Here is a 14,506-nt window from a genome sequence, read left to right as displayed (position 1 = left end):
AACATGCTGGTATTGTGGCTGAGTAGTGAACTAGTGAAGTTTGCTGATGCCATTCAGTTTTTAAAGGGGGGGGGGAAGGGGGGGAGGAAACAGTACTGAGCTCCCAAAAACCTCTTTCCATGAGGTGAGTGGGGAACAAACCAGGAAATACAATGTATTGTAAACAACTGTGGGCCCATTCCCACTTACTGGAAAATCTGTTTCCTGAAACGATTCCTGAAACCGGTTCGGAAAAAACATAGTTCCCACTATGTTTGTGCCGGTTTCAGGAATCGGTTCAGTGGCAGAGGGGCAGTTTGATGGCCTGGCACATCTCTGGCCTCTCCTGGCCCCAAAATCCCCGGCCCAATCTCCTTACCGGCATCTTTGGCCGCTGACTTGGTTCCCTGTGCTTTTTTTAAAATTTCCTGCAGACAGGAAGGCTGGAAGGAAGTCTCAGAGAAGCCGGGGGAAAGCCAGGAAGGACGTTGCAAGGCTTCTGGCATCTCTGCAACCTCTTTCCGGCCTCCCCAGCCACAGGAATTTTTTAAAAAGGCACATGGAACCTGGTCAGAGGCCAAAGAACCCAGTAAAGAGGCTAGGCCAGGGATTTGGGGGCCAGGAGCGGCCAGACCATGCCACCTTCCCCCCTCCAGTGCTGGGCTGCCAGTGGAAACCAGGGCAGATTCAATTCCAATTCCTATTCAAATCCACCTGGTTCCCACTTGGGCTGAATTGATTTATTTCTAAATAAATAGATTCAGCTGAAAAAACACCCCATTTTCCCAGCGTCTTTTTGATGCGGGTTAAATGAGTAAAAAGCATGGCCCCCCTTTCTGAATCAATTTCTGAAATTGGATTCAGTGGGAACCAAGCCCACGGATTTAAATGTAGTGGGAACAACGGCTTGAAAGATGGAGTACATTGGGACAAAAAATTCTAACTCCCAAACTGCATTGCTGAAGTCTGGGTCTACTGTGACCTGACCAGGAAAGAAATTTGTGGGTTATGCTGAATTGTTCTATAATTGTAAACATGTAGCAGCTGTGAAAAAAGGTAAATGATGTTAGGAATAATTATGAAAGTGATCAAAATAAAGCTACCAATAATGCCTTTATATAAATCTGTGATATAGTCATAACACTGTGTACAGTTTTAACCACCCTGAACACTAGACCCAGTGGCAGATCACAGCAGCAGTGAATCTACTTTTTTGTTTGAAATATACAGGATCTGTTCAAGGTGCTGGACCTGTTTTGGGGATAGAGCACCACATCTTGGATAACTCTGTTAAAGATTAAACCTTGGAAAATTTACCATTTTACTGACACTGATGTCACCAACCACTGCTGGAAAAAAATCTACCTGAAACTGGTCATGTGGATCTTGGACATTTAAAAAAATCCCATAGTTTACTGCAGGAAAAAAGAAAGATTACAAATTGCTGATTCAAGAGAAGAGCAAGGTAATGATGATCCAGCACTCGGTCTTCCAAAATACTTGCTTTTATGGTATTTAGAGGGGGCTGTACCTTCACAAACCAATACTCCTGACTTCAACCAATTGCTTGTGCTTCAATTATTTCAAAACCACTGATGGGCCTTTCAATTAATGCTGTTTGCATAATTCTACACAAGGGCTTCCAAAGCTGCCCATTACATGGCAAACATTCTTCCTGATTAAGCAGAAGAGGTAAGCACTTGATTGACTTTTCCTATAAATGCTGACATGCTGAGGCCAAAGATAAAACCCCTTTACGATCTTGAAAGTATCCAGGCTTCCTTTCGCAAAGATTTCCATTTCCAGAGAAGTGTTAACATAGCCACAGATTAATTTTAACCTCTTCAAGCATTTGCACAGCACAGTGTTCAACCTTTCATGTTCACACTTAGTAACCCTCTATTTGCCTGGCATTATAACATGACATGTTGAACAATGAGATCTGCTTTTAAAGAAAAGCAATCAGGATGCCAAATGGTTTTCTTTCAAAATGGACTATAACCCCAACTATTGGGACAAATGTTTTCAACTTTTATTTTTCTGCACTTGTTTGTGTATCAACCATGTGGCAGAGAATGAAAGAAAGCTCCTCAGCTGAGTTTATTTTAGTTGAGCACGTTAAATGGAATTGAGGTTAATTGACCTTTATATAATGGATACACAGGACAGTACTTATGCTGCGCACACAGAGAGCAAGTTTATTTGAAAAGCAAATTACATTAATTGACATTCATTGTGCAGCTTTCTGTTGTTTATTGCTAGCTGCTCATGTGAATAGTTTGTTGATGGTATAGATAGGACAAACATTTGTTTCTGATAAATAGGATTTTCAGTTGAGTAGGTTTTAATTACTCTACAACAACATAGGCTTTCATTTGAAGTTATAAGGTACTGTACACTATGGAGCTAATCCCTTCAAGCAGAATTTTTAAAAACCCAATTGTAGCTCTTAAAAACTGTTCATGTTTGAGGCTCATAAGTCCAATACTCTTGACTTGAATATTATTGGTTCTCCCCAAATAGAATACACCCATTGAATCAACTGTTGAATGATGAGCCAACATATGTACATCCCATTGATTCAGGGGGTTTACTCTGATTGGAATTCATCAGGCCTTTGCCATTTCAAAACAGTAAAATAAGTGTGTTCCTCAACAGACAATAATAATATTTGTATTGTGCTTTTAGCTGCTCAAAATACTATTCATACCCTTCACAGCTGTAATCCTAACACTGACCCAGAAAGACAGGCTGATATATTTTCTCCTGTAATGCAAGTGGAGAAAGTGAGTCTGCAAGAAGGTAGCTTGTCCAATCCCACTGGGTTGTCCAATGCCAATGGCAGAACCAAGATTTAAACCAGGTGGTTCAGTCTCTTAGTCAGTATACTACTGTAGATCTCCTCTTATGCCAGCTAGCCCATTTTGTTCACTGTGATTGCCAGCAGCCCATCAGAGAGAAATCTTTACAATTATCTGGCTCTTTGAGATATCTAGTCTAGTATTGTGAGGATGCAGCACCAACACAGTGGCATCCGTGACCCTGGGAGTCTGGTGTGGTGTGGGAGTCTGATGGGGTGGGGTGGGGATAGCAGTGCCCAAAAGGGTGTGCTCAACCCTCTCCTTTATCATCATTGTGGAGGCCTCCTCATGAGGATAGGGTTGCCATAACGGAAGACCTCGAAACCGGGACAAATGTAGGACAAGGTTTGAAAATGTAGGACATTTTTTTTTAAATTTCCTGGCTAGGAAATTTTAAAAAAAAGTCCTAGATTTTTAAACCTTGTCCTCCTCTTCCTCCTCCTGGCCTGGGAGGGAGCCTAGGCCGGCTCCCAGGCCGAGAAGGGCGGGGGGAAGCCTGGCATCGCGGCGATCTCCGCGGTGCCAGGCTTCCTCCTCCTCCTCCCGGCCTGGGAGGGAGCCTAGGCCGGCTCCCAGGCCGAGAAGGGCGAGGGGAAGCCTGGCATCGCGGTGATCTCCGCGGTGCCAGGCTTCCTCCTCCTCCTCCCGGCCTGGGAGGGAGCCTAGGCCGGCTCCCAGGCCGAGAAGGGCGGGGGGAAGCCTGGCATCGCGGCGATCTCCGCGGTGCCAGGCTTCCTCCTCCTCCTCCCGGCCTGGGAGGGAGCCTAGGCCGGCTCCCAGGCCGAGAAGGGCGGTGGGAAGCCTGGCATCGCGGCGATCTCCGTGGTGCCAGGCTTCCTCCTCCTCCTCCCGGCCTGGGAGGGAGCCTAGGCCGGCTCCCAGGCCGAGAAGGGCGAGGGGAAGCCTGGCATCGCGGCGATCTCCGCGGTGCCAGGCTTCCTCCTCCTCCTCTCGGCCTGGGAGGGAGCCTAGGCCGGCTCCCAGGCCGAGAAGGGCGGGGGGAAGCCTGGCATCGCGGCGATCTCCGCGGTGCCAGGCTTCCTCCTCCTCCTCCCGGCCTGGGAGGGAGCCTAGGCCGGCTCCCAGGCCGGGAAAGAGGCGGAGGCTGCTCCTCATCGCGGCGATTGCCACGGTGGGAAGCGGCCTGCTCCTCCTCCCAGCCTGGGAAGAAGCCTCGGCCGGCTCCCAGGCCGGGAAGGAGGCGGGGGCCGCCCCTCATCGCGGCGATCGCCGCAAGGGGAAGCAGCCTGCTCCTCCTCCCGGTCTGGGAAGAAGCTTCAGCAGGCTCCCAGGCCGGGAAAGAGGCAGGGGCCGCTCCTCATCGCGGCAATCGCCGAGGTGGGAAGCGGCCTCCTCCTCCTCCCTGGCCTCGTGGAGGCCTTGAGGACCCCGCGGCCGGAGCTCCGACCGCGGAGCCGCCTCCAAGGCCTCGCTGGGGCCCGGGAGGGAGCGTCTCCGCGGCTGGAGCTCCAACCGCGGAGAGCCTTCCCAGGCCTCAGCAAGGCCTTGGAGCCGCCGCGGGGGCTGAGGTGGCCGCGGTGGGCGGGGCCGTCCCGGTTTGGGCGCCAAACCGGGCCGGGACCGGGTTGGCCCCTCCCAAACCGGGATTGTCCCGCCCCCCGGCGGGATATGGCAACCCTACATGAGGAGACCACCACTGCTGTGGCAAAGCTGGAAAGGGTGTGCTCAGCCCTTCTCACCCTGTAGTTGGAGGAAGGCCCAACCTCTTCTGGCATATCACCTACCCCCCATACACCTCCTAAGGATGCCACTGCACTAACAAATTCCATGGTGAATTTTGCCAGCATCCCTATTTATTGTTTCATCTTTCTTTATCACTTTTAGAAGAATTTAATGGGAAAGGAAATTTCTCAATATCTGTACAATCATTTCATAATACTGTTGTCAGCCTGATTAACATTTCACATTTTGAGCCACAGATGAATTTCAGCAACAAATGACAGATCTGCTAATAAAGTGAACAGGCTTTTCGTCATCCTCAGGATCTATATTCCTTAACCATGATAGCTACCAGCATAAATGGCTTTAAAGGGGCATTAGAAAAAATGCTGGAGAATTGAAGTATAAATGGCTACTAGTCATGAAGGCTTTATACTACTTCCAGGACCAGATACACTGTCTCTAAACACTGTTTGTTGGTGAACACAGAGAACTGTATTGCCCTCTTGTTCTGGGCTTGCAATAGTCATCTGGTTACCAGCTGTGAGGGGAAAAGATGATGGGCTAGATGGGCCTTTGATCCAGCAGGGCATCTTGTGGTTACCAGCACTACTTTTATTTGCAGATGGTTGTCTTGGTAATTATGAGCAATATTAATAGAGAAGGTTTTTCAATTCCCCTCTTAAGTAATGGCTATTGAGCAGGAGGTCCCAAACACCCACCCACACTTTCTGTCCTATATATTTGATCACCAGAACAATAATAATTCATCCTCTCATGGTCACCTCACTTTGGACCTTTGCAAAGTTTCCTCACCCTGGATGTTTTTCATTTGCATTTGCTCCATTTTGATTCTGGTGTTTTTCAGGACTGGTAGCCAAACGTTATTCACTTTAAGGGTTTATTCTTTCTTGTTTAAGTTGTCCAGGTGTTTATGGATTTCAATGGCATCCCTGTGCATTCTGACCTGATAGCTGTTGGCTTGGTCCAGAATTTCAATGTTTTCAAATAGCATTTTATGCCCAGAATGGTTTATAAGGTGTTCTTCTACTGCTGTTTTTTTTTTTTTTTTTTTTTGGCTAATCCAGTTTGCAGTGTCTCTTGTGCTCCTTGACTCACGTTTGGATGCTACATAGGTGGCCCTTATGTAGATTTGTCCACAACTGAATGGTACAGTATATGTCACAGTCTTTCTACATTTGCACATGGAAACAGACATAAACTCAGTGATACTGGTTCATATTTAAGGGGAGTATTTTAAGAAAAAAATGTGGGAGGGAGGAACCACCCTTGCAAAATAAATTCAGACAGTTCACAGAGAGATTATATATGCATTTTTATAAATCTTTAATTGACTGTTCACAAATAAATAGATACAGCTTAATGTCTATTATCTTCATATCATGCAAATGGGAGAAGGGTTTGTGAAAGAGATTAGGAATAATAAAAAAACTAGGGAATCCTTTATAAAAATGTGCAGATGAATTAAGTATTCAGAATACACATAGATTATAAATACTCTAATTTCTAATCATATTAATAATCCCTTTACTTTGTGGCAGTATAAATTGTTTAAAATTATTATTAGAGTTAACTCTGCACATTGTACTAATTAAATGAGGCCCAGAAAGATTCTTATTAAAATATTTGGCTTGCTACATTTTAATAGGAGTGGTATTTTGATGTGAAGGAAATTACTTCATGGAAATATATTATTACATTTTAAAAAAGGACAAGGTAACTAATCTTTGCCTTGCAAAATAACAATTATGTACACTGTTTACAATATTCAGAATGTTTCTTTTCGGAAATATACAGTCTTAGAACTATAAACCATTAGATAGCCACAGGAATTTACTGTACAAATAATGTATAAAAATGCAATTAGTCTGTCTTTAGAAAAGGTACAAATAAAAGAACAGGATTCAAGAGACACATTCTTGTCTGTTTAAAGTTGGAAATCAGATAGCATGTATAGTCTTAAGATTGATTGTTAATGTCCATTTCTGCTTACTCATGCTAACAGATCAGTGCACTTGCTGAAGCTCCAGATTCAGTCCTAATAATTTTGCAGGAATAGTGAACAGATTCAGTTTGATTCTGTGATGGAGATTGTCTTTACCATGTCATGTAGGTTCTCTGTATCGAGGTCTTCTTTGCTGTTATCTGAGTTTTCTGGTGAGATGTAACAACCAGAGTCTCTTGGGCAGTCATTTAGCTGCGACTTGTTAAAGCTGAGGTCAGGGCTTAAGGTCTGTGGCACTTCCTGTGTTTCTTGCTCTTGTTCATCTGTAAAATTGAAACAATATGTTATTTCATCCCCTTGATAGTTATGTGGCTGCTTTGCAAGATCTGCAGAAAAAGCACAGGGTACTTTAAATAAAGCACTTATATAATAATGAGCCACATGTTGGGTACCAGTATAAGGGACATCTGGATTCAAATCCCAATTCACCCATTACGGTCACAGTGGTAACCTTAATCTCTCAGCCTAACCTCTGTGACAGGATAGGCCCTCTCTAAATCATTTATTACTACTAGTACTATATTGTCATCATCCTGCCCTTATTCCAAGACTGGGACTCATGGCAGCTGACAACATTTAAAAAAACCCAATACAATTAAAACTATACAAAATAGTACATTAAAACAGAATCAAAATAGTACAAGAATTAAAATAGATTACATATTAAAATATCAAAAACTTTAAAAAGATAAAAATGTTTAAAACATATAAAACAATATAGCATCCCAGGCCATTCTTTAAACTCTTTCTGTTTTGAATGCCTGTCTGAAAAGGAAGGTTTTCGTCTGTTGGCGGAAGGCCATCAAGGAAGGGGCCATTCTGGTCTCCCTGGGCAGAGAGTTCCAGATGGCCATCTGTTGGGGAAGCTTTGATTGTGAGTTCCTGCATAGCAGGGGTAGGACACGATGGCCCTTGTGGTCTCTTCCAACTCTATGATTCTAGAACGAGAAAAGATTCTAAAATGTAAAGATATGTCCCCACCAACTGTGCTTGTGATAGTCGTTGGATGGAGAGAAGGGCCTCCCCTGAGCTTCTCAGAGCCCAGGCAGGCTCATATAGAAAGATACGGTATGCCAAATAGCCTGGACCTGAGCAATATAGGGCTTTAGGGATCATCACCATGACTTTGAATTGTGCTCTGAAACAAACTGGCAGCCAGTGGAGCTGTTTCAACAGGAGTGTTGTGTGCTCTCTGTAACCTGCCCCTATTAGCAGCCTGGCTGCAGCTCTTTGGACCAGCTGAAGTATCCGAACACTCTTCAAAGGTAGCCCCAAGTAGAGTGCATTGCAGTAGTCCAAATGGGATGTAACCAAGGCATGCACCACTGAGGACAAATTTAGCATCTCAAGGAATGGGCGCAGTTGGTGCAAAAGTTATAAATGTGCAAAAGCACTCCTGGTTACTGCAGATACCTGGGCCTCCAGGTTCAAAGCTGAGTCCAGGAATACTCCCAAACTGTGAACCTGTGTCTTCAGGAGAAGTGTGACCCCATCTAACACAGGCTGGATCCCTAGTCCCTGATCTGCCTTTTGACTGGCCAGGAACACCTCCGTCTTATCTGGATTAAGTTTCAACTTCTTTGCCCACATCCAGTCCATTACAGAGACTGGTTTAGCACCAGGACAGCCTCCTTGATTTTAGGTGGAAAGAAGTAGTAGAGTTGAGTATCATCAGCATATTGAGGACACTGCACCCCAAAATTCCGGATGACCTTTCCCAGTGGCTTCATGTATATGTTAAACAGCATAAGGGAAAACATAAAACCCAGAGGGTTGAGCTGGAATCCCTTAGCACCACCTTCTGGGTTCGCCCTTCCAGGAAGGAATGGAGCCACTGTTAAACAGTACCTCCAAGTTCCATCCCAGAGAGGTGGTACAGAAGGATAAGATGGCCAATGGTATCAAAAACCACCAAGAAGTCCAGGAGAACTAACAGGGACACACTCCCCTGTCCAGTTCCCTGTATAATTCATCTACCAAGGCAACCAAGGCTGTCTCTGTTCCATCTCCAGGCCTAAAACCAGATTGAAATGGATCCAGATAATCTGTTTCATCCAGAAACCCCTGGAGTTCAGAAGCCACCAGTCCTTCTAAAACCTTGCCACCAAAATGGTAGGTTGGACACAGGTCGATAATTATTCATTATAGTGGGATCCAGGAATGGCTTTTTTAACAAAAGGCCTCACAACTGCCTCCTTTAGCAAGATGGAACTCTGCCTTATTTTAAAGAGGAATTGACTACTTCCTTTACCCACTCAGCTAGTCCCCCTCTCGCCTGTTTAATAAGCCAAGAAGGACAAGGGTCCAAGACACATGTGATAGCTTTTACTTCTGCAAGGATCCTGTCCACATCATCAGTCTGCACAAGTTGAAAAGTATCCATTAACACCAGACAAACAGGTGCCAAGGTTACATCCACTGGCACTGTATCAACTGTAGCATCCAAATCAGAGCAGATCTAAGCAACTTTATCTTCAAAATGCTGTGCAAATTCTTCACAGTTGGCTTCTGAGTGGTCTACATTTTCTATTTCAGGCTGGGTGTGTAAGAGACCCCTGACCACTCAGAACAGCTCTGCTGGACAACTTCATGCAAATGCAATACTGTCAGCAAAAAATAATTTCTTTGCTGCCCGCACTGCCACAGAATAGGCCTTCAAATACGCTCTAGCCTGTGTTCGGTCAGATTTACTTCGAGTTTTACACCAATGTTGCTCTAGTCTCCATCTCACTTCATCACCATCAACTCGCTGGAGAACCAGGGGGCTGGTTTGGCTCCACTCCATAAGAGTGGACGCTCAGGAGCTACTGTGTCCAACGCCCTGGCCATTTCCCCATTCCAAAGGTAAGCCTGCTGAGGTGGCAGGAAACTCCTCAAGAGCCCTCAGGAATCGACCTGGATTCGTCAGCCTCCTGGGGTGGACCATCCTAATTAGTCCCCAACCCTTGCAGAGGTTCTAAGTCCCAGTGAGTCTAAACCTGACCAGATGGTGACCTTTCCATGATAATGGAACGGTGGAGAGTTCTTTCACCCTATGATCATCATCACTGTACCCAGCACAGAAAATAAAGTCCAGTGTGTGCTCAGCAGCATGAGTAGGGCCAGATACCACTTGGGACAGGCCCATGGTTGTCATGGAGGCCATGAAGTCCTGAGCTGCTCCTGACAGGGCAGTCTCAGCATGGATGTTGAAGTCCCCCAGCAGTACCAGATGAGGAGATTTCAACACCAACTCTGAGACTACCCCGGCTAGCTCAGAAAGGGAGACTGTTGAGCAGCGGGGTGGACAGTACACCAACAGGATCTCTATTATGTCCGAACTACCCACCATTAGGTACACACATTCAAAACTTGTGGACTGTGCAAGGGGGCACCTGGTGAGGGGGATGGAATCATGATAGACCACTCTACTCTACCTCCCCTCTCCCAGGTCTTACCTCTGCTGCACAGAGAATCCTGGTGGGCAAAGCTAAAAGAGATTACAGTGGATCCTTGTTATACGCGGGGGATCCGTTCCGGACCCCCCCGCGTATAACAAAATCCGCGTATGCTCAAAGCATATTTGTCCCAATGGCGGCACGCGTGCACGCGCGCTGCCATTGGGACAAAAGTCCCTTCACCCACCCCTCCCTCGCTTCCCTCCTCCCTTCCCTCCCTCTTTCCCTTCCCTTCCCCTTACTTACCTGCCTCCTCCAGGCCGCCGCCACTGCGGAAGGGGCGGGTGTCGGTGCTGGAGGCCAAGAGGCCCCAGCACTGATACCTGGCCCTTCCGCGGAGGCCTGGAGGAGGCCGGATGCTGGCGCTGGAGGCCTTCAAGGCCTCCGGCACTGCTGCCCTCCGCGCCTCCTTTTCCCCACCTCCGCGCCTTTTTTGGGCGCGGAGGTGAGGAAGAGGAGGCGCAGAGGGCAGCAGCAGCAGAGGCCTGCGAGGCCTCCAGCACCGACACCCGGCCTCCTCCAGGCCTTCGCGGCCACGGAAGGGCCGGGTATCGGTGCTGGGGCCTCTTGGCCTCCAGCACCGTCACCCGCCCCTTCCGCAGCGGTGGCAGCCTGGAGGAGGCCGGATGCCGGCACGGGAGGTCTTAAAGGCCTCCGGCGCGGCAGCCCTCCTCCCTCGCTGCCGCTGTGGCAAAGGCCCGGTGGCGGTGCTGTTGGGGGCCAAGAGGCCTCCAGCACCGCCATAGCGCCCTTGCACGGCGGCGGCGAGGAAGCCGAGGCTTGCCCTCTGCCGCCGCTGCCACCCGGCTTCCCTGCAGCGGCGGCGGCGGAGGCCAAGCTGCTCCGAGCGACTTAAGGTAAGTAAGGGAAGCGAGGGGGGCAGGGAGGGAAGGGAGGAGGGGAGGGAGGAGAAGGAAATTGTCCCCAATGGTGGCGCGCGTGCACGCGCGCCGCCATTGGGAACAATTTCCCCATTTGCCATCCGCGGATGCTCAAATCCGCGTATGGCAACCACGTATGGGGAGGTTCGACTGTACTCCCCCCCCAGCCTCATCCAGCCAGGTCTCTGTAATAAAGGCCAGGTCAACTTGTTCCTCCAGGATCAGGTCCTGTATGGCAGCTGCTTTAGCATTCACTGATCTTGCATTCAGTAGCAGTATTTTCAACCCGTGAGGGAGGTGGACTGTCAGTAAGGCTATCCATGCTACTTGGACTGGGAGGCAGCTTGGGGACCACAAGTATCCTCTTGTGCTGCCCTCTTCCTTGATATTTTAATTATCTCCTCCCTCCATATCTCCTTCTGCCCTGTATGACTCCAATGGCTGTTCCCTGAAACTGTGTCTCTCTTCTTTCCTCTGAAAACCACATCCTGTTAGGCTGACAGGCCAGTAGCTATCAAAAAACAGTCCATTAAACAGCCAGCCAGATAATACGAATAGTGATAGTCAAAACAGATAATAAAACAGGAAAAAGCCAGGACCTTGCCCTCTATACCCAGCACAAATATGCTCACTCAGGGTCTCAGATCTGGAGAGAGAGGAATCCCACTAGGAAGGCAGAGGTCCAAGCAGCAGTAATAGAACCAGCAGCTGCTTCTTTCCCCTGGCCCCAGATAGTCACTGTTGTTCTCCCTATCTTTCTCTGATGGGGTGTTTTCACAAAAGATACATAAACCATACATTCAGCCATCTTTCCACATGCTGGTCTTGCCCCAGAGTTTGGACTAAGGTCACATAATCTGTGATTATAATGGCTATGGATGATGAAAAATGTATTCCAGAATATCTGGAGAAATGCTGTACTGAATACCTCAAGATAAATGAACATGAAAGCAGGGCTGGTGCTGTCATTAAGCCAACAAGACAGCCATCCAGGGTGCAGACATCAGAGGGGTGCAGCACTGACTTTTGAGGTGCACAAAATTTGCAAAGGAAGAGGTGCACAAAGTGGGAATTTGATTGAAAATTTGAAGAGACAGCCATGTTAACATCACAAATCACAACATTATTCAGAATGATTTGTATGCTAAACCATTTTCTTTGTATTTGAGAAAAACAATCAAGAATATATTGTTCATTTGTGCAATTTAAAATAAATGTAGCAGTTTCCAGGTTTTGTGCTTTCCATCTTTTGAAGACATCTGTTTCTGAAAATGGAGGTTAGCAATTTTTAGGGGGAGGAAGGTGAAAGTAGTTAGTCTTGTCTAGGGCACAAAATAGCCTGGCACCAGCACTGCAAGTGAGATTTCACTTGTGGAGCTAAACCATGCAAGAACTCTGAAGTAACATATTTCAAACAATTGTGTACTGTAATACATTACTTTTGGAATAAATGTTGTTAACATGGTTATATATAAAAAGTAACATAATTAATAATGGCATTAAATTTGAGGGGATTCGTAACATTTCCTTACTGCTCCTAAAACATTGCTTTTTGTGGTGTTATTTTGTTTTGTTTTTAAAATATTTTTAATAATACATTTTATATATATATATATATATATATATATATATATGAACTTGTCAGCAAGCAACAAATCAGTCTTTTACTTTCAAACAATAAATAATACTAACAAGTTATTTTTCCCAACTGAGTAACAAATTACTTTAAAAACTTTGAATACTAACACAATATGACAAAGATTCCAATAAATGGAAGAAATAGTTCTGTATCATATAAAACCAGCTCCACAAACGTATTCAGAGAAATTGTGAAACGGATATCGAAGGCTTTCATGGCTGGCATCCATGTTTTTTTGTGGGTTTTTCTTCCTGACGTTTCATGAGCATCTGTGGCTGGCATCTTCAGAGAATGCTTTGCCTGGAAAAAGTTGGGTGTATATATACCAGGGGTAGGCAACCTTTTTGAGCCGGGGGCCAGGTTGCTGTCCCTCAGACAACTGGGGGGCCGAAGCCGGGGGTGGAGCTTCACCCTCCGGGGGTGGAGCCACATGCCGGGGGTGGAGCTTCCACCCTACAGGGGCGGAGCCGCATGCTGGAGGTGGAGCTTCCACCATCCAGGGGCGGAGCCACATGCCAGGGGTGGAGCTTCCACCCTACAGGGCGGAGCTTCCACCGAAGCATCATCATCATCATCATCATCATCATCACCACCTCCACTACTATCATTGTTACAGCAGACCTTTCAGCAATAAAGGCACCAAAAATACACAGAAATGCACTTTGGAAAGTCACACTCCTCCTCCTCCTGCTCTTTCTCATTGAGAGGGGATTTTGCAGAAAGAACACCCAGGGCAAGTAGTAATAATAATAAATAATACTAAGAATAAAGTTACAAGCAAGGAAATTACTACAATGCAACTGAAAATAAACTGCAGCAAGCATGCACACAGTTTTAACCCAGAAAATCCCCAGGGTGCTGAGAGGGGATTTTGCAGAAAGAACACCCAGGGCAAGTAGTAGTACTACTAATAATAATAATACTAATAAACTTACAAACAAGGAAATTACTACAATGCAACTGAAAATAAACTGCAGCAAGCATGCACACAGTTTCAACCCAGAAAATCCCCAGGGTGCTGAGAGGGAAGTTTGCAGAAAGAACACCCAGCTAACCCCCTCCCCCAATGAACCGCCCTCTCGCCTTGCTGTGGCTGCAGCTGCCGCTCTGGCTCCCTTTCTCCCTGGCTCTGCACTCCTTCTGCTTCCTCCTCCTCCTTTCCCTGCTCTTAGGGAGGAGGAGGAGGAGGAGGGCGGAGAGCGAGGTGGAGCCTGCTGCAGGCCCACTGCAGCTCCTGGAGCCCTGTTGGAGTGCTCCAGGGGCTGCACCGGGCCTCCTACATGGGCGCCGCCATTTTGTTTTTCAAAATGGCAGCCTAAATCTCGTGTGACCTTTGACATCCTGAGGTCACGTGAGACTTCGGCCGCCATTTTGAAAAACAAAATGGCGCCCGGAGCGGTGAAAAACGGGGGAAATCGGCGGCAATCCTGCTCGGGGGCTGCTTGGAAGGCCTTGGCGGGCCGGATCCGGCCCGCGGGCCGCAGGTTGCCTACCCCTGATATATACTGTGTGAGCCTGGGAATGCAGGAGTGATTTGCATGTGTATTGTTCTGTGCTGACGGCAGGCCTCAGGCTGGGAGGCTAATGCAAAAGAGGATTAATGTCTGCTAATTGGCAATCATTTTCTGCTGGGAAAGCCCCTGGTGGTGGCGAAACGTCAGGAAGAAAATCTTCTAGAACATGGCCACATAGCCCAAAAACCCCACAAAAAAACATGTGGAAGGGATACATTTTAAAATACCGATTTAGACACTTCTGTTATATCAGCATGCAGAGTTCATTCAGAAGACTGTTCCAGAACCATGAGGCAACTACTGAGTAGGAAGGCCCTGTTTCTACAAATTAACAGATCTTACCAATAGATACACAGAAGAGGAAGGAAGACATTTGTATCACACTTTTTGCTCACAGTGGTGCAACCCACATATGCCACAAACTAAGAAAGAAACAGTTGGTGTAGCATGTAGAAAGGAGGAACAGAACTGGGAAAAAGATAACTATAA

General features: G+C 46.8%; 1 protein-coding gene across 4 annotated transcripts in view; it reads right to left on the bottom strand.

Annotated features, from left to right (window-relative positions):
- Window positions 1-5,897: 5,897 nt before the first annotated feature.
- Window positions 5,898-14,506, bottom strand: part of SAMSN1 (SAM domain, SH3 domain and nuclear localization signals 1) — a 120,449-nt gene continuing 111,840 nt past the window's right edge. Inside the window, exon 16 of one of the 4 annotated variants that reach the window (XM_089508133.1) lies at window positions 5,898-6,809. In XM_089508133.1, the coding sequence (XP_089364259.1) occupies window positions 6,610-6,809 (200 nt within the window). In that variant the 3' untranslated portion in view covers window positions 5,898-6,609. The remainder of the gene's footprint in view (window positions 6,810-14,506) is intronic. The other 3 variants (XM_089508134.1, XM_089508136.1, XM_089508135.1) reach the window with 3 other exon arrangements.

Source organism: Sceloporus occidentalis, unplaced genomic scaffold (assembly GCF_023333645.1).
Source record: "Sceloporus occidentalis isolate IW3139 unplaced genomic scaffold, rSceOcc1.0.p SCAF_2, whole genome shotgun sequence".
NCBI lineage: Eukaryota > Metazoa > Chordata > Lepidosauria > Squamata > Phrynosomatidae > Sceloporus > Sceloporus occidentalis.
The sequence above is the reverse complement of the archived record's forward strand: the minus strand, read 5'-3'. Positions and strand labels throughout refer to the sequence as shown.